The sequence below is a fragment of the Miniopterus natalensis genome, chromosome 13 (assembly GCF_054644295.1).
Source record: "Miniopterus natalensis isolate mMinNat1 chromosome 13, mMinNat1.hap1, whole genome shotgun sequence".
NCBI classification, from domain to species: domain Eukaryota; kingdom Metazoa; phylum Chordata; class Mammalia; order Chiroptera; family Miniopteridae; genus Miniopterus; species Miniopterus natalensis.
In genome coordinates this window covers 23455340-23479527 of record NC_142093.1, presented here as the reverse complement: position 1 = coordinate 23479527, position 24188 = coordinate 23455340, and the positions used below count along the sequence as shown (strand labels likewise).

The 24188-nt window shown below is 46.6% G+C and overlaps 1 protein-coding gene across 2 annotated transcripts in view; it reads right to left on the bottom strand.

The window, feature by feature from the left end:
• Nucleotides 1–24188, bottom strand: part of PRKCE (protein kinase C epsilon) — a 412732-nt gene that overhangs the window by 57447 nt on the left and 331097 nt on the right. For both annotated transcript variants that reach the window (XM_087823528.1, XM_087823529.1), the window contains one exon: nucleotides 9810–9964. In XM_087823528.1, the coding sequence (XP_087679654.1) occupies nucleotides 9810–9964 (155 nt within the window). The remainder of the gene's footprint in view (nucleotides 1–9809; nucleotides 9965–24188) is intronic.

Below are 24188 nucleotides of genomic sequence, written 5' to 3'. Positions count from 1 at the left end.
CGTACTGGGTTCTCAGGTCTATGGGAGGTATCATGAGGGGACACAGAAGGAGGATCCCTGATAATTTTTCCTTTGAACACACACTACCAGCTGAAACACTCCAAGGAATTTAATCAGGAATTTCCCTCTGGTTCCTAACTTCCTGTTCGCTCTTAACCTGCGATGTGGGAGGGAGTCAGAATTCTGCTTCTGATCCGCTCAGCAATGACCTGGCTTCCTCAGAGGCGTGCTAACTTATCTTTTATCCCAACCGCTTCAGTCTCCGCTCTCCCCTCTCCCCTCCCCTTTACCATGTCACAGTGACTTCACCCCACACCATCACTGGCAGGTGACGCCACAAAAACAGTTTGGGGTAAAGATCTAGTGTTTAAGTAAACCTGGACCCACAAAAAAGTGATTACTCCTGAAAACCCCATGATAATATTTAGCATTCTTTTAGCAGAAGGACAAGCCCTTCAATTACACAACATGGCAGAGAGCGAGGATGACTCTCATTACCAAAAGACACTATTGTACAGCTGAAACAGGTCGTGTAGGGGCCAGGTGGTGGGGTGGGTGCTCCTGAAGACGGACAGATGCAAAGGGAGCCCAAAGGGAGGCTGAGGCACCAAGTCAGACTTCGCAGCTCTCCAACACAAGCATACCTGTCAGCTGTCCCCGCCCGTTGGTGACTGCCAAGTGCATGGATCAGTACTTACTTATCCTGTCCCAGGGTCCCCAAGTGCTCCTGGCATTGGAATGCTGCCAGGGAGAGGTTCCCTTCTCTGGAACCTTGCCTGGCCCTTAACCTGCTTGGGGACGTAACCTCGCATGTTCACCATAAGAGCATCGCCACGCTTTCCCCAGGCCTTGCTGGGCCCCAAACAACTTCCCGGGGACCTTCTATGCCCATTAGCTTATCTAAATCTTTCCACGTATGCCCAAGCTGCAGGCATGGCCATCTTATTTTATTTAATATCTATTAGCAGCTCCACTTGATAGATGAGGAAACTGTAGCTCGGAGAGATTAAGTCATTTGCCCAGGGCTACGCCATTAGTAAGTGGCAATGCTCTGCTTTGAAACTGGGTCCTCTGTATTAGTTTGCTGCCATAACAAAGTACCACAGATTGGATGACTTCAACAATAAAAATTTATTTTCTCACAATTTAGGAGGCTAGAAGTTCCAGATCATGGTGCTGGCAGGACTGGTTTCTTCTGAGGCTTCTGTCTTTGGTTTGTAGGTGGGTCTTCCCCCAGAGTCTTTACAAGGTTTCCCTTGTGTACATTTCTGTTGCTAATCTCTTCTGATAAGGACATTAGTCATCTTAAATTAGGGCCCACCCATATGACCTTACTTTACTTTTTACCTCTTTAAAGGCCCTATCTCCCAACAGTTAGATTCTAAGGTACTGGGAATTAGGACTTCAATATATAAATTCAGCCATAACCACCGCTGACTTCATAACCCTGTGCTTCCCACTCACCCAATCAGTACTCATGGAGCCTCCTGGGTACCAGGGACTGTGCTTGGCACTTCTACAAATGTTTTCTCATGTAATTCTCAAAACAGCCCAGGGAGATTCGTGTTTTAATTCCCATGGTACAATGAGGAAACGACATTTCAAACAGTTTAAGTATCCTGCCCAAAAACACACAACAAAGATGAGGCAGGCCCAGGATTCCACCCCAGTTCCCTGACTCCAAACTCAGCTCTGTCTCCAGCATATAACTTTGCTTCCCACGCAAAACCGCAGCTGGCAGCAACGGGACAGGGTGACCTGACAGTGGCAGCAATGGGGTGGGATTGGGCAGGATCTCCTTTTTTGGAGAGAGCATAAATGCCATGGAAAATAGCAGAATCCACCATACAGGCTTGTTGCGATGATTCAATGAATCACGAAGGGCCCAGAGTTGTGCCTGGCTTGTAACAAAGGCTAAGTAAGTGTCTTGCTATTGTTGCTGTTGCTACTACTGCTGCGGTGGTGGTTGTTATTTTTGCTATTATTACTATTATTGACTTCAGAATAAAGGGTAGTTTAAATGCCCACAACTATTTGTCTCTGCCTCCAAAAATTATACACAAAGGCTTAAACACATAAAGATGAGGAAAACAAGAGAAGAAACAACGCAGCACAAATCTGGAAGCTGGAAAGCAAAAGGATGAGTGCTAAATGACTTAGTAGGCGCCCCCAAAGAGCTGAATCCTAAACCAGCAATGGGGAAAGTCAAGAAAATCAAAACAATGCTGCAGAATCGCCCACCTTCTGCCCCATCAAAGCTCAGGAATTTGCAGTAACAGTTATCTCTGGAAGTAAGGGTGATGTGGAGAGAGACAAAATAAAGACATTCGGTTGAAAAGCAATTATAAACTAGATATTCTTCTTTACTTTGCACACCCCCTTCCCGGCCCCCGGGGGTTTATTCTCTAGAGAAAAGCAGCAGAGGGTCTCTAGGCTGAGGGTGGAACAAGGAGAGAGGACAGGCACCAGGGGAAAAAACTGTAAACAAGCAAATTAAATGAACACATGTATTCTGGGAGCTGGGCCCCCCAACCCTCTTCCCTCATTTGGTTCCCGGCTTTGGCTGCCAAACCCTGTCTGTTCCGGCAGGACGCTGGAAGTGTCTGCCCAGGGTAATCTGAGCGCTCTCAGAGAAAAGATCCCCAAATACTGCTACTCAAGGTTCCCCGACTAAGCAGTCAGCCAGGTTAGTCTACTATGAACGCCAAGCTGACTAATCCAATATCTGAACGACAGTTTCAGAAAGAGAAAACAGAGGAGAAGGAATCATTAAAGAAATAAACATTTTCCAGAACTAAAGGACATGACTTTCTAAATTGAAAAGGTTTATCCAGGGCCCAGTGCAATGGATGAAAATAGGCCTACACCACATCCTTAAGTAATGAACAAGCTTCCAGGAAAAAGTAATAGATCCTTACAAAGGATCACGAATCAAAATATTTTTAGACTTCTTAATGGCAACACTGGGAGTTAGAAGGCAATAGAAAAATTAAATTTTGAGGAGTAACAGTTTCAATCTAGAACTCTATATCCACCCAAACTTTTTATCAAGTTTGAGAGTAAGATAAAGATGATTTTAGATATAAAAGGAAGGTCTCAAAGATTTACTTCCCATATTCTTTGTCAGAAAACTGCTGGAGGTACTTCACCACATGGAGGGAGTATACCAAGAAAGAGGAGACGTGGAATAAAAAAGACAGGAGCTCCCACGTAAGAGAGGGGCAAAGGAAACGCTAGGACAATGGTACAGGGAGATCCCAGGGCGACAGCTGTGCAGCAGGCACTGAGGACAACCGTTCACAATGGAGTTTAGAAGGCTCTGGGAGAAATTTATCCAGGAATATAAAATTGGTAGAATACCTATGGTGCCTAAACATCCTGAGGGAGATGTGGATAATCTATAGGGGGTTTGAGTTGAAGTAATAATAACCACAAAGAAAACCAATAGGTAATTCCTATCTGTAGGAAGAACAAAGAAATCGTATAGAAAAGAGAAAGTAATTAGAGTTTACCACATGGCTTAGTTCCAAGTAATATTTCACAGTCATAATAATGTACACTACGTATATTCATTTAACCAAAATTACAGTAAACTCTATTGAGAGGATGGGAGGGGAGGAAGGGTGGAGAAGAGAACTGAACTCTCACTTTCACAGTGGAAAGTCACTAGATAATGTCTTTTTAAAGTTTTTAAAAAGGAACCATAAATGCATGTAATTTAGAAATACACAGGTCCATACCCAAAGTGTCAGCTGGAAGAACTGAAAGTGGTTATCTCTGTAAAAGGGGGAATTGGAGGGGTGGGGGATGGAGGAGGGAGAGTAGAAAACGGCTTTTTATTTCTTTAAACACCTGGTACAACAGTTCGACTTTATCTATATGTACATCTTTGATTAAAATAACATCTGAGGTTTATAACACCTCACTGTGTAAACGCGGGCGAGTCCCTGCCCAGTTTTGGTTTCCAAATTCCATCTATAAAGTGGAGTTGGATTAGATCACCTCTGAGGCCCGCACTGATCTAACATTTACACTCGAGACTCCTGCCACGGTAGCTCCTACCATCACCCACTCAGCCCTTAGATCCTTAGGAGTTTTATATTAAAACATCATTTTCTACTTCTGGTGAAGATAGCAGGAGGTAAGGATTCTTACTAGGTGTGATACAGGGGACTATAAGAAGATGGAAATAAAGTTAGTGTATTTTAAAAAATAAAAATAAAAATAAAAATAAAATATCATTTTCTATGGGTGGGAGAACGTCAACAGCTGAGAACAACGCTTTGTGGGGAAACAGATCCCCAGGAGCCCTAAGTGATTTTCTAAGGGCCAGGTCCTAGGGAGACTAGGAAGGAAAAAGGCATCACCCCAATTCCTCTTCCTCCCCTGTCTTGTATCAGCATTAGATTAATTGAAAATATATTGAAAGAATACGAGACTCTAAATATTAGACCTCCCACTTATTAACTCAGGATTTAACTAGAGAGGAAACGCTCACTGTGCCAGTGGCAGGAGGTGGTTCCAGGGCTCAGGGCAGCCACACGCTTTTCCCTTTGACTAACAGGAAGGCAAGGCCACAGTTTACATCACAGCTTCTTACGCATTTTCCCGGCTTGGAGAGCGCGGCTAGAAACCTCAGTGTGTCTCCAGCTTTGTGGAGGGAAGCCCCTTCCAGGCCCTTCCTCTTGGGCTTTGCCCCCAGACCTGGAGAGGGCATTTAAGACTAAGGCTTATTAGGTGCTCTGAGGTGTGATTATATCGTCATCCCCTGCTCTTCATTCTTATTTGACTTTTTATAAACATCATCATGAACAAGGAAAGCCTTTCTAAGCACCTCTTGAGGACGGCGCGATCTAGACCGGGCCGAGGCAGAGGCGCCCTGTCCCCCCGTCTCTCGGCCGCCCACCCCGCGGTGGCACCGGCGCCGCAGGCTGGCGGGGCGGGCGGACTCGGAGAGTGGTGACGGCGGCTCATGAAAGGTTGAAAGTCTCGGAGAATTTAAGGGGCAGGAGAGCTTTATAATTTATAACTTCCTCCTCTGCTGGATAAAGACCAACTTTTAGTGCTCCAAGTGACAAATGTTAATCATTAATAATCCTTTACGTAAATAAAGTACCTTGTCATTTCCCACATGCTCTCCTCTCCTTCACCTCCACCTCTCCGGCAGCACTGCCAGCCAGCACTCTCAACTCCTGTACGGAGGAGACGGGGCAGGCGTCACGTGAACTCACCGCGTGGGAGCCGGCTACAAGGAGGGTCAGCAACTCGCTCAACAAGATTCTGGAATTTTCTGTTGCATCCTGGGGAGCTATGAGGTTGGTTAAGGGAAAGCTGACCTTATACCTTTCTTTGCTGCTTAAATTTTTATTTTCCCTATGACTACTACTCTTATAGTTGAAAAAAAGGAGTTTAATTTTATAAGAAGAAAGGAAGGAATTCATTTTTTTTCTGTGAGTCCAGGATTCCCTTTTGAAGCCTGGGCTGGATAAAACATCTCCAATGTTCTTTCAATACATCTTAATACAAATCAATTCAGGATATAATAACACTAGCTAACCTTTACTGAGGACTTAGCATGGCAGGCACTATTCCTCACTAAATCCCTACAACCGCAGGAGATGCGGACAACAGTTATTCCCACTTTACAGATGAAGACACTGAGGCATAAAACGTTAGGACACTTGCCAGGGAGGCAGAGGCCGTGCTCTTCAGCCCCTGCTGCGGCGCTCCGGCTTCGGGTCCGAAAGACTGAGGATACAGTCCTGTCTGCCAAGCCTCGCTCTCCCCCAGGGCCCCGGCTGCCCTCTGTCCCAGGCAGGCCACACAGTTTCCCTTAGCCATGTCGCACGGACCCAGGAGCACTCTCGGGGAGGCAGCCACTGCCACTGAGCAGCCAGAGAAGAAGGCGCAAGCTCGGGGTGTGCTGGAGGCGGGGAGCCCCTGAATCGACTTCGGAAGGAAGGCCGCCCTCCACCTCTCACGGGGTGCGCAGGGGGGCAAGAAATTTTAAAAAGCCATAGTTCAGCCCTATCTGGTTTGGTTCAGCGGTTAGAGCGCCTGCCCCCAGACTGAAGGGTCCCGGGTTCAATTCCGACCAAGGGCACGTGCCTGTTGCAGGCTTGATCCCCAGCCCGGGTGGGGGTGCATGCGGGAGGCAACCAATCAATGTGTTTCTCTCACATCGATGCTGCTCTCTTTCTCTCTCTCTGAAAAGCAATGGGGGAAATATCCTTGGGTGAAGATTAAAAGAAATAATTATAATAAATAAATAAATAAATAAAATCATAAGAGGAAAAAGCCATAGTTCAGAAGAGTAGACACACAGTGAGCTAATGCCTCCCTCCACAGAGGAGTCCCAGGAATCCTGGGGGGGACACGGGGACTGTGCTCTGTTGCTGCCCACTGTGGGGAACCTGACACAGAGAGGGACCAGGGGAAAGGGGCCATGCGCGTTGGCCAGGCCTCTCCTGCAAGTGTGAGCCACCAGCCAGAGAAGTGTCTTCTTCCCTTGGTTCCTGAACGCTGGCCAATGAGTCGCTAATTGGTTTGTGTGTCAATTCCAGCAGGAAGGCTGGAAAATTCAATCTCAACTTCGGCAATGAGGTTCTCCCCCAATAACTGGCTTTGCCCATCTTCCAAATAAAGCCCTGTATCACGCAGGCTATGGTCTCTGCCTGGCTTCACAATGGCCATAGCACACACGCTCACTGCCTCTCCAGCCAGCTGCAGGCTAACTGCTCCAAAGAGCTTTCTGCTGACAGCTTAGAGCAAAGCACCATGGGAAACAGGGGTCACAGAGTCCTCATTAATCCATAAAAGGAGAGATATGAAGAAATAGGGGCCTTTGAGGGTCAAGGGAAAAAACTGTGTGCTGTGTGTCAGGAATGCTTCCAACACAGGCTTTCACGAAATACGTACCCATGACGTAGCAAACCATGACTGGAAAGCTCTGGAGTCACAGACTAGAAGAACAAGTATTTAGTGAACACCTACTACAAGCAGGGTACTGCCCTGGGCCAACTAGGTGAGCACCCAAGTGTGGAGTCCTCAATCACAGAATGAGCATCTCAGGTGAAAACACAAGGTCAGCAAAGGGCGCCTGCAAGATGCCTGGTGCAGAGAGGGGCTGCATCACTCAGGAAGGTATGGTCCCCACAGCGGGCTCTGGAGGCTCCACAGAGCAGGCACTTGACATAGTCCTGAAGGCAGGATGGCAATTTTCTAGACCTGTGGTCCCCAAATCATCTGAGGGACGCTTTAAAAAAATACAGTGTCCTGAACCCCGTACCAGACCTACAGAGTCAAAAGGTCTCGGAACATTACCCTGGAATCACTATTCTTTTTTAAAGATTATTAGTATTATTATGGCAAATTGAACATATACAAAAGTAGAACACTGATTGCACATGTATCTATCACCCAGTATCAGCAATCGTCAACTCTTTCTCGCCTATATCCTTATTTATTCCCCCCCCCCATATTATGGAATCTACATATTTTTTAAACCATGTAGAGGAACTCTGAGGAAGCCAAAGCATGAATGTGAACTGGAACTATTCACTGATCAAGACACAGATTAGAAGCAAGGGAAATGCAGGGACAGTGGGGACACAAGGGCTCAGAAAAATGAAAGAGAATGGTATTTGGGGGAGAATGGGACATAATCTGGAGCACTTAGATGGTTGGTGTGCATGGTTAGGGGCAATGGTAAAAGGACAGTTGAAGGCCACCAGGGCCCTGTTAGCACATATTGTGTCTTTGTTAGAAACACAAAAAGGCATCTCCTCTGGGTAGAAAAAGCACCCTTTTCTCAGGCAGAAGCCAGCCACAGAGCAGAGAGGGCCCCGCCTCCCACTCAATGCCTGTGCTCCTCACGCGTGTGCTCAAACCACAGAGCTGTGCACAGCAGCCAGGGCCAGGATGGGAGGGAGCCCAAAGCCAGTGAAGGGGACGGTGCTTCATCTTATAAGGGTTGTAGGATGCGAAGAAGGGAACATGGAACAATCAGCCTGTGCTTTGAAAGACTACTGGGCAACACCAGAGGGGAGATGGATAGATAGAAAGGCAGAAAACCAAGAAGCTGTGAGTCAAGTCTGTAAACTATTGCAAACCGGCCAGGGAAGAAGGAAGGAGGCCTTGAAGGTCAAGACATTTGAGAGAAAGATCTTGTTTAGGGTTCTAGAGATGACTAGGAGTTGGTCTGGCCCTGCCAAGGCAACTGCAGGCGGGACTTGAAAGTCAATAAATATAGCTTTTTTCATAGCTAATTTTTAAGTTGATAATTTTGTATGGCCTGTGAATGATGTTATAAATATCCAAATGGCCCTTGGCAGAGAAAAGGTTCCCCACACAACATAGGGCAAAGGCAAAGGGATTCTGCAGATATAATTAAGGTTCCTAATCATTTGGCTGAGTTAAATGACAAGATTATCCTGAGTAAGCCTGATCTAATCACATGATTCTTTCAAAGGAGGGTCCAGGCCTTACTGAGAGACTGAAAGCAAGAAGGACTCTCTCCTGCTATCCTTGAAGAAGCAGCCACAAGAATTCTATAGCTGCAAGGAAATGAATTCTGCCCATGACCACGTGAGCTGGGAAGAGGACCCCAAACTTCATACAAGAATGAAGTCTGGCTGACATGTCGATCCCAGCAGAGAGATCCTGAGCAGGGCCCAGGTACACTGTGCCTGGACTCCCGACCCATGGAAACTGTGGGATAATACATAGGTGTTGTTTTAAGCCGCTCAGACGGTGGTAACCTGTCACGCATCAACAGGAAACAAATGATGAACTCACGACGTGGAGGGCCATGAATGGCAGGCTGGCAAGAGTGGGCTTTATTATGCGGCCCATAGAGGACCACGGACTCTTTCTGAGCAGAGACTGATCTTAGGAAGCTGAGAGGTGCCAGCAGGAAGCGAAGCCTGGGGCAGCAGCTGGTCAGAAGCCCTTTAAGAGCACTCAGCCAGGGCACTGCTCCCAGAAGCGGGAGATCCACTGACCCCAAGGCTCCCGTGAGGGCCTAAGCTCTGGGTGAACCAAGCCAGCTCCTTTTCTACCCAATTAAAAAAAAAAGAGAGAAAGCAAAAACCAAGAAGTTGACAGTCACTGAGAAAACCTTAAGGAACTTTAGTGTTCTTGTTGCTAATTATAAATATTTACTCCTCCCAGAGCTCCTGGCCTCACGGAGAGCCTGCGTCAACAGTGCTGCTGCCGTCCTGGAAACGTGTCTGTGTGTCTGTGCACGCGTGTGCGCGCCTGTCTCATGTTTTCTTGAAACGGGACAATAATAAAGGACTAGATGATCCACAGAGTGGCTTCCTGTTGGACATTGTCTAGCTGCCTTCCCCTTCTCGCCGGGATCATAAACCCGAGACCCCCGAGCAGCTCCTCCTTCCCCGATTCTATCTGCTGGAGACAGTAAGCCAAACAAACTCAGGAAGCGGAGGGGCTGGGAAGGGGAGGAAGTTCATGGCACAGGAGGAAAAAGTAGAGAATGCCCCGAGGTTGAAGGAAGAGGGTGGGGAGAGAAAGAAATGAAGGTCACCCCAAGGTCGTTGGGCTCCAGGCCTTTAAAATCGTTCTTGGGCCTTCCATCAAAACTGGCACAAGCAGTGGGTCTCCTGGGGCTATTCAAATATTAACATTCACAGTGATAAACAGCCTGCCCCCTCCCCAAAGGCCCCTGTAAGCAAATTAAAACGACTCATCTAAAGCAGGTGACTAAGAGGCCAGTGGGGCAGGAGCTAGTCTGGAGGGTTCTTTATTTTTTTTCACTTTCAGGAAAGAGAGGAGGAAAGAAGAGCTACCTGTAGATGACTCCGTGTTGGTGGAGGAACATGAGGGCGGACGTGACCTCTGCAGCGTAGAACCGGGAACGGGGCTCGTCGAATTTTCGGGAGCGCTGAATCTGGAACATGAGGTCTCCACCATTCACATACTCCATGACGAAAAAGAGGCGGTCCTGAAAGGAGAGGAGATGTCATGTAGCTAGTTCCCTGCACCTGCCCACACAGGCCCACGCGCTGGGAGCCCAAGGTAACAGAGCCGGGACTCGAGGGGGAGTGGGGGCGAGGTGGATGAATCCTGGAAGCACACACAAGCCACACGATCCAGAGAGAAGATGAGTGGATAAAGCGCACGAATTAGGGTCTGAGGTGTCATTTTTAAATCCCCTTCCCTGTATTACTTTTATGGGCATCCGCTTGGTCTAGTGGAAGAAGCCCAAAGTTGACATAAAGGAGACCTGGGTTTCTGTCTGATTTCTGTCACAACCTTGAAGTATGATCTTGGACAGGCCTGGAGGTTCCAGTTACCTTTCTTTTAAAAAGTTTTTTATTGATTGGTTTTTAGAGAGACAGAGAGAAACATTGATTTGTTGCTCCACTTATTTTGGCATTCATTGGTTGCTTCTTATATGTCCCCTCACCAGGGATCGAACCCACAACCTTGATGCATTGGGACGGCGCTATAACTAATTGAGCTACTTGGCCAGTTACCTTTACATGTGTGGTGGGTTGAATAATGGCCTCTCCAAAAGATGTCCATATCTTCACCCCTAAACATGTGAATGAATATTCCCTTTCACAGCAAAAAAAAAGCACTTTGCAGATGACACATTAAAGATCTTGAGAGAGGAAATTATCCTGGATCACCAGCGTGGACCTTAAATGCAATCACAGGCTGGGGTGATACGGCCATAAGCCAGAGGACAGCCGCCGCCAGAAGCCAGAGACAAGAAAACTCTCTCCTAGAGCCCTTGGAGGGAGCATGGCCTAGCTGACACCTTGCTTTGACCCTGTGACACTGGTTTCAGACTCAGGTCTCCAGAAATGTGAGCAAATAGTTTTCTATTGTTTTAAGCCACGAAGCTTGTGGTAATTTGTTAGGGCAGGCCTCGGAAACTAATACAAAGCAGCAGAGTAAGGAGACCATGAGCGCCCCTTCCCGTGAAGGCCACTTTTCACTTTGGACGAATCTCCTTCTGGGATTCCCGCTTCAGCCTTCAGAGCAGCCAAAACACAGTCACAGTTCATGGGGGTCGGGGGCTTCTTATCCCCAATCCGTGATAATGGGGGAAGAAGATGGGCTGCAATTCAATATTACGCAGCTTCTTGGCTACTGTTTTCTGAGCCTGTAGGGGGTAGGGTGCTATGCTAGGCAGGCGGAATAATTTTAAGCCATCACCGTTGTTGGGGGCCTTACTATCCAGGGTGGAGATGGGAAAAAGGCAGAATGATAACAAAATGGGAGCAGAGTGCCTTAAAAAAACTGGGTGCTGAAAGGGCTGGGAGAAGGGAGAGCCCTCTGAACCGGGGAGCCACGAATGATTTTAGATGGGGTGAGACCTGGAGAGAAGGAGGAGGTGGGGAGGGACACGAACAAATGCCCGTATATGGGAATGCTTAGGGACCCCTAAACGAGCAGCGGAAGGTTTGTGAAACAAACGGGCAATGGTGATGTTTGAGAGGCCAGAGGAGCAGAATGCCTTCTTAACAAGTAGACAGAGTCTTAAATGAAGCTCCCAGGAGAATGTCAGCATATTGTTTTCAATCAAAATTCATGAAGATCACTTCCATTAAGACTGAGTAAAAATCACAATGATACTTCTTTATTCATGAAATTGATAGCACATCTACTTTATTATTGGCATCTCTGAAAGTAAGTCCATTGTTAAGAATTGTTACAAATTCAGACTACCTTCTCTGGCTCCACAATCTCCAGAATTTTTAGGCTTAATGTATTCACAGAGGGCCCAAGGCCTAGCCTCTCTTCCATTCACCCTGCCCTTCCCCTCAGGACCTGCCTCACTTTCTCCCCAGGGTACAACTTTGTACTCAGAGGTTCAGAGGCTGCCTTGCTGACCATTCATTCAATTATCTATTCTCCATTCAAATCCTCATTTCAAAAACCAAATGCTCAGGACAACCCCACCCAATGAATTTCTGTGGGGAGGACTCAGGCATCAGGAGTTTTCAAAGCACCCCACGTGATTCCAACAGGCAGCCAGGGCTGAGAACCACTGACTCTTCCATCTGGTTTCTGCCAAGGGGTTTTTGCATCTGTGAGATACATGGATTATACGTTATTCAAATTTCTTTTCTTTCCAAGGATCCCCAAGAACAAGGATTCTTAAACTTGTGCATCAGATTCACACAGAGGTTTGTTAGAACATGGATTTCTGGTTCTACTTCTGATTCAGGAGATTGGGGACGGAGCCTGAGAATCTGCATTGCCTAGTTCCCAGGCAATGTTGATGCTGTGGGTCCTGGGACCTCAATTTTGAGAACCACTGCCTCAGAGCACTTTTGGAAAGCCTTTCACATGGCAAGCACAGCTGTGTTGTGTATCCCACACTCCCCTAGTGCAGCTGAACTACACGGTCAGAAACAGTCACTGCAACACCATTCCAGGTCACCAGCTTGGGCTTGGGCTTTCGCCACTATGAAGTATTTCCTTGGCTGTGTTTGAGAGAATCCAAATCTTAAAAGAGGAAAAACCTGCCCTCCCTACTCGCATTTTTTCTTCCAACAGTGGACACACAGCATTTAATAAAACGGGCTGTGAGTGAGAAAGAGTTCCCACCCCAATTTCATCACTTACTGGCTGAGTGACCTCAGGTAAATGACTTCATCGCTCTGTGTTGGGTTTTCTCATCTGTAAAAATGAGGATGATAATAGGACCTGCCTTCCAGACTTCTTATGAGGATTAAATTATATCTTAAAATGCCTGGCTGGCTCGGCCGGGCATGGCTCAGTGGTTAAGCATTGACCTAGGATCCAGGAGATTGGGGTTCGATTCCCGGTCAGGGCACACGCCCGGGTTGTGGGCTCCATGCCCAGTCGGGGTGTGCAGGAGGCAGCTGATCAATGACTCTCATCATTGATGTTTCTCTCTCTCTCTCCCTCTCCCTTCCTCTCTCTGAAATCAATAAAGATATATTTTTAAAAAAAATCAAAAAATCACAACATTCACCATAAAAAATTAATTAAAAATAAAATAAATAAATAAAATGCCTGGCTCATAATTGGTGCTCCATAAAGATGGTCTATCCCCGTTGTTTCTGACAGTACTATAGCTGTTATCATTATCATGATCAGGTCTTCGTGTTCCCCGTCCTTTCGGCAGCATTGTCCCCTGATCAGTGTCTCTTCCAACAAACACTTGCTTCCCTTGGCTTTCAGGCTGGTTTTTCTCCTTGTGTTTCTGGCCGGGGTTTTTCTGCTTCCTCTTCTGTAGACGTCCCCTCTCCCCAGGCGTTAGGTGTTGGAATCCCACATGGCCGGGTCCTAGGCCCTCTCCTCCGCTCACTCTGTTCTCGCTGAGTGGTGCCATCCACACCACAGTGCCCCATGCACCTTGGCTCAGAGAACTCACGAATGTCTGCCTCTACCCTAGACGCCTCCTCCGAGCTGCACCCCGCTTATCCGACTGCATTTCCGAAGCTCCCTCTAGGTGCCTCCAAGGCACTCAAACCTACATGTTCACAACTGACTTTAATCTCTCCCCAGCAAACTGGTTCTCATCCAGGGCGCCTGTCTCCGGGTAGGGCTTTGCCACTCAGCCAGCTGTACAAGTCAGAAACCGGAAAGTCATTTTTAATACCACCCTCTCCGTATCCCTTACGTCCAGCGCCAAGCCCTGCTGCATTCACCTGTTGTACCTTTGCACTTACTGTTCTGTACCTGTTACATTTGTCTACTTCTGCCCATCTTTGCTATCACCATGGGCACCATTCTGGCCCAAGCAATGATCTCCTGCCTAGATTCTTACAAGTGCCTTTTATTAATGCTCCCTACATTGGCTCCAGTCCCCCAACCAAATGCTGGTCACACTAAAGGCAGAGAACCCTGCTGAAATGAAATTCTGATCGTAACCTTCCCCCTTCCTCCCCTCATTCTACTGATTAATTCTTTTAAAGGCTTCCTGTTGGGATGAACAGAAAGCTCCTTAATATGCCATATAGCCCGTATGGCCTGGTCCTACCTCCTCCTGAGTCATCTCGCTTCCAGCTGTCTCTTATTCCCTTCTCCCAGCAGCAAACTCCCTCTTGCCACAGGGCCTTTGCTCATGCTGTTCCCTCTGCTTAGAACGTTTTCCCCTCTCCCTTCAACTGGTTTAACCCCTTCTCATCCTCCAGACTTAAGTAGAGCCATCTTTCTTCCAGAAGCTGTCCCTGGCTTCTCTGACAAGGTCCAATCCCTCTAAGAGGTGCGAGGCTCTCCACTGTAGCATTCGGCGCAGTGGTGGTTTTATTTGTTTAATTGGTTTACGTATTTCTCCCCCAATAGTCCCTAATACTTAATGAAGGCAGGAACTGTGGGTAATTCTTTTCTTCTTTCCTTTTTTTTCTTAAGGGGATTAGCCTAACCCCAAAGAAAAAGTGCTATAATTTCCTTTAAAAACAAGCACTGTGTGGGTAGAAGAATAAACAAGGTTCGGGAGCCGCAGGAGAAGGAAGCAAAGGGCGTTCTGACATTTGCCCCTGCAGGTTCGCACTGCCCGGGAGCTAGAGCCGAGTCAGCGGCCGCCAGCTCCTGCCGGGCTCCGGAGGCCGCGCCACGGGCCGCCGCGCCCTCCTGGGTCTCCTGTGCGGGCGCCCGCGCTCGGCCGCCGCTTTGAACGCGCTTTTGCTGGCGGACAGACGTCTTCACCTCCCCGCGACGCAGGTCCTTGGGGAACGCATCTCCTTCCTCCTGCCTCTGGCTCTGAACTCGGCCCCCAGGGTGGCGCTTGACGGAAACCCGCTCCTCCGACACTCTCCCCGCGGGCACCGGGCGAGCGGCCTCTGCCCTGCGGGTGTGGGTTGCTGCAGCCCCGAAAGCCCCAGCAGCCTGGCCGCGGGCTCCCCTTAAGTCTCGGTGGGATGCGTGAGTGACAACACTCGCCGTGGACGCTGGAAATTCGACAGTAACCGGGGCTGGTTTCCCCGTGTTATTTCTCTTGTTAACCTCAGTTTGAGTTATTGTAACTTGAGCCCATTAAAAAGATTTTTTTAAAAATTGATTTTAGAGAGAGGAAGGGAGAAGGAGAGAGAGAGAGAGACATCCATGTGAGGGTGAAGCATCGACTGGTTGCCTCCCGCAAGCGCCCGGATCGGGGATAAACCTGCACCGGGTATGTGCCCTGACCGGGAACTGAACCCATGACATTTGGGTGTAGGACATGAAGCTCCAACCAGCTGAGCCCACCAGCCAGGGCTAACCGGAGCCCATTTTAAACTTTAGCTTTAACCTGCTTTCTACTCAACACAGCTCAGTGCGCACGGCCTGAAGCCTAATCGGCCCTTTCTACATAGCCGGGAGTGTTTAAAGCCAGGTACTGTTTTCCCTTCCCCTCCCTCCATTCAGTGAGCCTGGGCTGTTGCTGACCTCCACACCTCACACGTCTGAGAAGCATGTTTTGATGCCGAGTGAGAACCTCAAGTCATTCTGGGAACTGCCTCATTACATAAACTGAAATCAAAAGAAAGCTGGCAAACCCAGCGGCTACTCATTAATCCCCTCTTGGCATCAGTAGAAAACAAAACAAAAGAAAACACCAGCTTCCTGGTAAAGTAAGCAAATATGTTTTCTGAGGTAATCAAAGGTTTTAAAAGCTTTATTCCACCTTCTCCTTCCTTAATCTCACCTGACTGTCTAAAAAGTTACGGTCTTGTGATACCAAGTAAAAGAACAGAATTAGGAAGGAGATTATATGTCATGGCCATTTAAGGTAAGAAGCGTTCATAAGGACCCATGAGCCAGAAGGGCCGCACCGCGGGTTAGAAACTCCCACTGGGGCCCATTTTCCCAGAGCGCTAACCTTTCCTGCCTTTGAGGGGAGAAGGGGGCCCGCCCTGTTCATCTTTCAAGGTGTGATGGATCGCCAGGGGCTTCCTTCCAGCAGCACTGCATGTCCTGCCAGTCGGGTTTGTTTGGGGACAGCTCTCCCTCACTTCAGCTGTTTATATGTGCAGAGATTCTATCACTTTTGAATCGATTTCACGAGTATCCAACAAAAGACGGGACTTGGAACAGTTCGCCTTTGACGTGCCCGTGACAGGATGAACCGTCTGTCCAACGTGCGGCCCGAAGGTCCTCACCCTACACTCTGTCACATCACCGCTTCCCCTGCGTGTCTACATCACTTAGCCTCTCAGTAGAGCGGGTCCTTCCTGGGTACCCAGCCCTGGGTGGGTGCTTGGAGGGTGTGAAGATGACCTAAGCCATGGCTTTGATCTCTAGGAGCTGGGAGTTGAAGACAGGAAACCATAGGAAGCAACACAGGGTGCTCGGCTGCTTAGTGCTGAACTCTGCTGTACCAAATCCGAACACGACACCTACGTATCTGGGTCACACTGTCTTAGCCCCACTAGAGAATAACGGTGTCCTTCGGGCCTTACCACTTACAGAAGATCACTGTAAGGAACAGTTCTATGAAAACCCTTTCTATGTTTTATTTTTCATAATACAGCCGGGACCGATGGAACGGGGCATTGCTGTAGCAATCTGGTGAGAGGAGTCTGAACGGCGGGAAAGACCACACCTGATGATGCCTCCAACGCTGGGAGGAGGGCGCAGGGAGGAGGAGAGGGCCTGGCAACTAGAAGCACAGCCCTGCGGGCGGCAGTGAGCAAAAGTGAACCCTGCATGTGGGGATGGGCGGGCCGGAGGGAGCCAGTGACAACCCGCCGCCTCGGAACCAGCGCACAGACCTGGGATCTGGGAGGAGGGAGACCGGCTGGGAGCCATGGGAGGGGGAGGGGGTTCTGAAAACAGGTGGGAAGTAAAGAACTCTGGAAATCGAGCTGCAAAATGGCATCATGAAAGCTGATGCTGAGAACGACTCTTCTAGAAGCAGAGTTCAAGATGGACTGGAAAGAGGCAGCCCGAAGTTACGGTCTCTTCGCTGTTGCCACTGTCCTGGACGGCGCCTGCTGCCGCTGAGCCAGCCAGGCTCCCTCTCCATCACGCTCCGCGGCACATCCAAGGGCAGGACCCAGCCACTTCTGAGACACTTCAGCAGATCGATTTTATTTCTCCACAGAGAAAGCACAGCCACAGTGACAATCAACTACAAACAGTCCACGGTGAGTGGGGCTTTCTAGCTCCCAAGCAGACACACCCTCCCTCTGTGGACAACAGGCAGGGCCTTGGTGAACTGGGGTCACAGATCTGCCAACGATGTAGCGTTGAAAGGGCAGGTGTAGGTATTAAAAAGGATCTTTGTTCTTACTGGAGACTTACCTGTCAATGAATAGAGAATGAGTCTCATCCAAATAATAACAAATAATAATAATTATAATAATGAGCTGTGCTTTCACTACATGATTGTATTTCTTGTCTTTTTCTTTCAAATCCATCACACTTGGCTTGGCTTTTAGTCCTATAGACATGTTGTTGGATTCATATGCACGGCTGCCCTGAACCAAATAAACCACTCTGTGATGGCGAGAGAGCATGGCTGACGTCACTGCTGGGCTAAATCCCCTTTCATGCTCTGACTCCTTTAATAAAGCCAAAATGAAAATGTGTTAATCTGGGGAAAATTGGCAACAGAGAAATAATACACTAAGGTACCGATACAACCCAGTCCTGTGGATTCTGAACACTAGATCACATTGTTTTAAATCTTAAGTGGCGTGGCTGGTGGCTGCGGGCCTGCTGAAGAGGGTTTCCACACCACTTCACTAATACTTTCACTTGATGACAGGTAGAGTGCAAAAGGAAATTTTTTGATTATTAAATGCTTTGATCTCCATACTTCTGCCCAGGTTGACTCTGAATGGCGAGCAGTGTGGTGAGATAAACTTATAAATATTTGTTGTAATGGTTCAGAGTCCTCTCTGAGGAACTGTTTAATCGTGACCGTGCTGTTGTAAGAAGGTGCTAGGTCCCAGCATGTGTTGTTTTATGAAAATCTATGAGCACAGACTCTAGTCAACACCCTGCTGTCCACAGGAAGCGGGCACAGGTGCTTGTAGAAGCAGAACCAGAACAGCCCGTGTTTAATCTGTTCACAAACCTTTTGTTCTTAACCTGGAAAGGCGGTGACGTAGACAAAGCAAGTGGGAGCTTCGGGAACCAGCCGCCTCTCTGACATGGATATGGACCGAGGGCCCACAACGAGGAGAGCCAGCTGGTTCCTCTGAACATAGAAACCCGTGATCTGAGCAGACTGGTTAATGCCATGAGTGAGAGAAAGGACCTGGGAGCTTGAGGACCTCAACTGAAACAGCTGGTGACTCGACTCGACTCAGTCCTGTTTGTGGCTCCCCGTCATGAGTGTTTTGAATGTTCTGATACCTTTCTCCATACGCATCCTCACCTACAGAGTCTAAACTCAGCCACGGCACCCAGTCAGCCTGTGTTCAAATCCTGCCTCAGCTACTTACTGCCTACGTGAACTTGGCCAAAGAGAGGTGTTGGTTGACTCAGCTGTAAAACTGAGATTCAAATGGAGTATTAAAATAGATTATCCTTAATTGTAGGTGGCTGGTAAACAAAAACAAAACAAAACAACTACATAGAAAAATATTAATTCTTAATTTTTCATTCACAAGCCTCCATGTGGTGGCTGCATATGGTGTGGTGATGAACACATGTCAAATCAGGCAATTAGTTTGTATTATAGAGGACCTTCAAAAAGGCTGCAATCTAGTTGGAGGAACTAGAAATTTCAACGAAATAAGAGTTAACACCACAGGATGGTATTTCATTGCTTGTGGATTTGTGATGAAGAAATAATGAAGGAAACTTCATGGAAGAGTTGGGACTTAAAGGGAGAGGGTGAGGCTTGGGTAGTCCAGGTGCAGGAAAATCACGAGAGCATAAAGATGGGGGTGCATCTGGCATTCTTAAGGAACAGTGAGGACACCTAGCTGTTTGAAGCAAACCATCTCCATCGTGGCCCTTTTGTTTTCTTAGAAAATTATAGTCTAAGGCTAATGCAAGACAATTACCAAGGAGAGGTTAATAATGGCTATCATTTATTGAGCACCTACTATGTGTGAATTATGAGCTACCTTCCCACTGATGCAAGAATCTTGAAAGCAGGAGTTAATAGCTGCATTTTCCATAAAGAAACAGAGGCCCAGAGGAGTTAGTGACTTGCCCAAGGCCACAGAGCAACTAAGTACACGACAGCCAGAATTTGTACCCAGGTTTGCTTATCCCAAAGCTAGGCCTGTTTCCGTTACGCCAAAGTCACCCTCAGCACCATTCAATAAAGTTGACAATAGAGCTCACATTTATGCACCAAAAATAAAGGTGACTGAGGCTAAGATTCAAGACCATGTGTTCAGGTCTGCACATGAAGCCTTTGCCCAGGCAATATTTATAGAGGTGGTTTTGAATCTCCAGGACAAACACTCTGCTGTTTTTTTGAAGGAACGTGATAGGAATCTGTTCTTCTCTCTGGGACCCTTGCCCTCTCTAGAGTCAACCTACCACCTTTGTGACTGTAAGGGCGAAAAGTCCTCTAAGTGGGGGAGGGAAACACTGATGCCAAGAACCATGTGCTCCACAATAAGAGAAGCTAACGCTACCCTCAAGTCCATGGGCCAAGGACAACTCTGTGATACTATAGGCAAAATTAAGGTCAAGGTTTTAACCTGAAGAAAACTCCATTCTTTCTTGCTTATAGGAGCAGCAAGGTGGGAAATAAAGGTATAAGTGCTTGCTAGAATTGACCCCCAAAATTGCCAATCTGGGGCTATTTAAAACAGGAACAAAAAATATTTAAAAAATAAATAAAATAAAAAATAAAACAAGAACAGCAGTCCTAACTTCTTATACCCCTGAAGACATCATTATATCAAAGTAACCAAGTAAAACTAAAATAATATTTAAATTTTTTACCTAGACTTAAAAATATGTGCTAATTTCATCATAATAGTAATTCTATTGGTATTAATAATTATACAATGATATAACTTGGAAGTTTTTCCCAATGAAAAGGTTTACTGGTTTATAAGAGCCCATATTAACTATGTAATGTGGAAATCTGAATTTCCTGATAAATACCAGATAAGTGGTAGGAATTAACTTTTTAAATGGTGAGGAAATATATGAATGAGTATATTTTAAACTATAAAGCATCATATAGGTGTTTGCTATTGTTACTGATTTAAACACTGTTTGCAAACCAAAAATAAAAATATACCATACTTATAAAAATATACCATAGATGCATACCACACCATTACTCAGACAAGACTTAGCCTCAGCCTTGAGAAACCAATTCAAAGAACAGTTAGTGACTTTAGTTTCAATGGTTGGATGACTGGCAATTTGGATAGATCTCATCTTACAGATGGCAGCACCAGGCAGTGAGAATACTGAGGCGTTTTCCAGGTAAGAATCATTTCCCCACATGCTCTGGATTGTCAGCTCGCTAAGGAACATGCCACATCTCCACTCAGGAGCCTTCAAAGGGTCTTCGCTGTCATTTGGAACAAAGCCCAAATGATCAATAGTCGTGCCTTTCAAACTCCAGCATGCATACGGAATCCACCGGACACTCAGAGAACACCACAGATCCTGAAGCCCATCCCCCCCAATTCGGGGGCTGCATTTCCAACTAGCTCTCAGCTGGTGCGATGCTGCTCGTCTAAAGAGCAGATGTTGAGTAGCTGAGGCTAGAACCTCCACAACCTATCTCACTTCTTCCTACTGGAGCTGATTTCTCTCTCTATCGCAACCACCCCATGCTCTTGGTCTCTTCTGAGCCATCCAGGCAGCTCTGCTCCAAGTCCCTCCTCTCCACAGAGCAAACACTTCCTTTTCCCATTGTCCTCCCCTTTAGTGACGCCTTTTCCAATCAAGACAGCATTTAGAAAACTCTTCCCCTTGTGAATTCAGGGCAGCACTTCAGCCACCACGTGATGATTAATCACATCCTATACACTGTGGCCTTATGCCATTGTTAAGGCACAGAGGGTCAGTTAACTTGGTGTTATTTTTCTGCCCTGCTTCTTCAATTGGACTTTTTCTCAGTCCTTGAGAGCAGGAATTATACCTTGCATATATATAATAGTCAGTAAATAACGACTGACTAATTAGGCTTATCCATCAATATGTTTAATATAATTTTGGTTTTGCTCAGCTAAGATTCTCTGAATTACCAAGGTGGGTGAACACCATTACTTTAGACACCCCAGTTCAACACTGCTTTAGGTCTTGGTTCCCAGAGCAGCACCCGCTGTTCCTTTCTGAATTCCTTGACTGAACTCAACAGAGTAGGCATGCTCATAAACTCGATGGCTGATTACTTAAGCATCTCACCTAAACAGATCACTTCTCTTCATCTTGGATACAGACCAGCTAAAGTTTATACACATTAATGACTCTTCTTTTAAGAATTCCACAGAGGGAATCTACCCACCAGTGATGTAATGTGTAGGCAAACCATCAGAGTCTCTCATGAACAATGAAAACAAAAGATATGTCAATTGTCTTCTGACTAATCCCCTAACTGGTAAAATAACCATTGAGTTGGTGAGGAAGCTGTTTTCAACCACAGTATGATGTTAAAAATGTGTATTCTTTTGCAATACTGACCTATAAACAATCAAGTACCAGGAAATTCTAAATAAATGCCTGGAAAGGGGATACATTTCCAGATTCACATGACTTCTACTGTTCCTCTACTTTGTGTCAGATTCCTGCTTTGCCAAGTAGGAGGAGAGCTAAGTATTATGAAGTGAACTGGTTTCGTAAGAATGGGCAGTCCCTCAACTCTGGGCTCCCAGGCCCCGCGGCACTAACTGGAAGGCTAGGGCATTAATTCGGTAAGTGCCAACTGATCTTTGGCGGGCATCTGCTGATGTAAGACAGTGTTGCCTCCAACAGGGAAGCTGCCCATTCTCCATCTTCCTCTCAGATTTGCGAGACACGTCTACCCTTGAAAGTACACTTGGTGTTTCATTTTGTACCACGTAGTCTGGGCCTCAATCTGAGTGTGCACGGATCATGTAGAGACAAGCAGGGTGGAGAAAGCACAACACTCACTGCCTTGGGCTGACCAGCATCCCCCAACTCGGCCTCTCTCCAAAACTGCCTCCCACAGGCCCCTCAGGGCTCTAAGCTGCTGCGTTAACACCATTCTTTCTCTTGAAACCAAACTGTTTGAACCAAGTTGTTCTGATGGACAAAGACTCTCTATATAGCATACTTGATTCATCTGGCATTTGTTCAAATAGGATATCGTGATATCTTGAACAGGAGCACACTGAAAATTTATTCTTATAAAGAAATGCATTGCTTGGCCACTTAATAGCCAATTCAAGGGCATGAACATTTGTAACTCATTCAAGAACACAAATTTTTAAGCACATCGGCAGCACCCATCTCTTTAGCAAATGTGCTAATTAAAATCACCCTGATCTTTTTATAATGGAAGGTTCTGAAGAACTTCTCTATCTGGCAACAACTTGTCTGCAGTGCTAATTCCTGTCCATGCTCAGAAGTAATATAACATCATCTTTGTGAACATATTCCATATAATTTAGATTTACCACCAATTCTAATTGCCCAAATTAGTTTTCTTTTGCTGTGTATCTCTGTTTGGATAAGATAAAACTCTGCCAACTAGTTAAAACAGAAGCACTGACAATAGGATACTTAGCAAGAGCTCCCCCCGCCCGAAGGCAGCCCTTGCCACCAACTAGCTCGTCTCCTCTTCTCCGTGAAGCCTCCACAAGTTCCCGCGTGCTTACAACCCAGGGTCAGCCCGTGACAGCAGCTGCCTGTAGCCTAACAGCACAGCGAGAAACTTCTGCCCTGCTCTGCTCATCCAAACGGAAAATGTACGAGAGACAGATCAGTTCACAGACTACGGCCCAAGCACCAGAAATAACTTATTTTCACAATCGGACAAAATGTACGAGGTAATAGAAAGTTGTTAAGTGAATAGCAGTCTAGGATTTCTCATTGGAGTAGACGGTTCCCTACTCCCTTTTCCAGAGACTGGAAAAATCAAGATGCAACCTACAGCCTTACCCCTAATTCAACCTCTGCTTATCTATTTCCATTCATAAAGTTGGGGGCAAAGAAAGGAGGGAAGGAAGGCGGGATCTAAATAAAGGTAGGTGACTCTTATGACTTCAACATTTCCTTTTGGGTGACTTTAGCCAAGCCAGCACTCAAATGGGTGTGCTGGCAGAAACAGAGGGAAACAGCAAAACACAGAAAAAAAAGTTTATAAATGCTTCCCCTTCACCCAATATGGGTTGCACAGGACTATCTCACCTCCCTCCTGCAGCATCCTGAAGCCCCTTACCACTGCTGGGACCTTCTAGGGCGCAGCCTGCTACTCCTATATTCTCTCAAGGGAAACCGACAGGTCGACATGGCTGTGGAGCCGTCAGCGGCCGGCCTTGGGAATGTCTGTGAACGAGTAATAAGCTCTGGAGGGCTGTTGCCCTGGACCTTTGCAAATAGGAGGTGGTGGGGGGAAGGGAGGAAGGCGGCAATACAGTCTCAGAAGAGATCAAGACACATTAAAGAGCAGCACTCCACAAGCCCTGCATGCATAAGGCAAGGCGGCCTCGGCTTCCCAGGAGCCAGTGCCATCAGTGCCAGCATGAATCAGCTGGTCTGCTCTCTTCCCTAAACTTGCACCAACACTTTCCCAGAACCAGCAACATGACTCAAAGCACCTGTGATCATTTAGGGCTTGAAAATTGAATAAACAGAGTTCAGGATAATTTTCCAACGGGAAAATATTTAAATTTTCCTTCCTTTTTTTTTTTTTTTGGCATATATTTCTGATGTCTAGTGACATATATCTTGGTCATTAATATAAAGCAAAGACCTGTCAGAAGTATCTGATTCTAGAAAAGGAAGTCAAAGGGTTTCTGCAAAAACCTGACAAGTAGTTACAGCATATTTTATCTGAACTGTGGTCCTCACACACAAATAATATTTAGCTATTCAGATGGGAAGAACAAATAAATCATTTAACAAAATGGCTATGCTCTTTTTTAAACTGTGAAGCTTAAGTGGACCAATAAGATAGAAGGTCTGTTGGTGGAGTCAGAGAAAGTCTTTGCACGAATAGTCTTTCCCAACTAGACTATTTCAAGAGTATATCAGAAATTATAACAAACCCCAAAAGCTGTTTCTCAATGAGATTTTTGGAGGAGTGAGTTCACCCATAGACACTCCCTGCCCTTTGGATACTAGATAAACAGCATTCTTTAAAA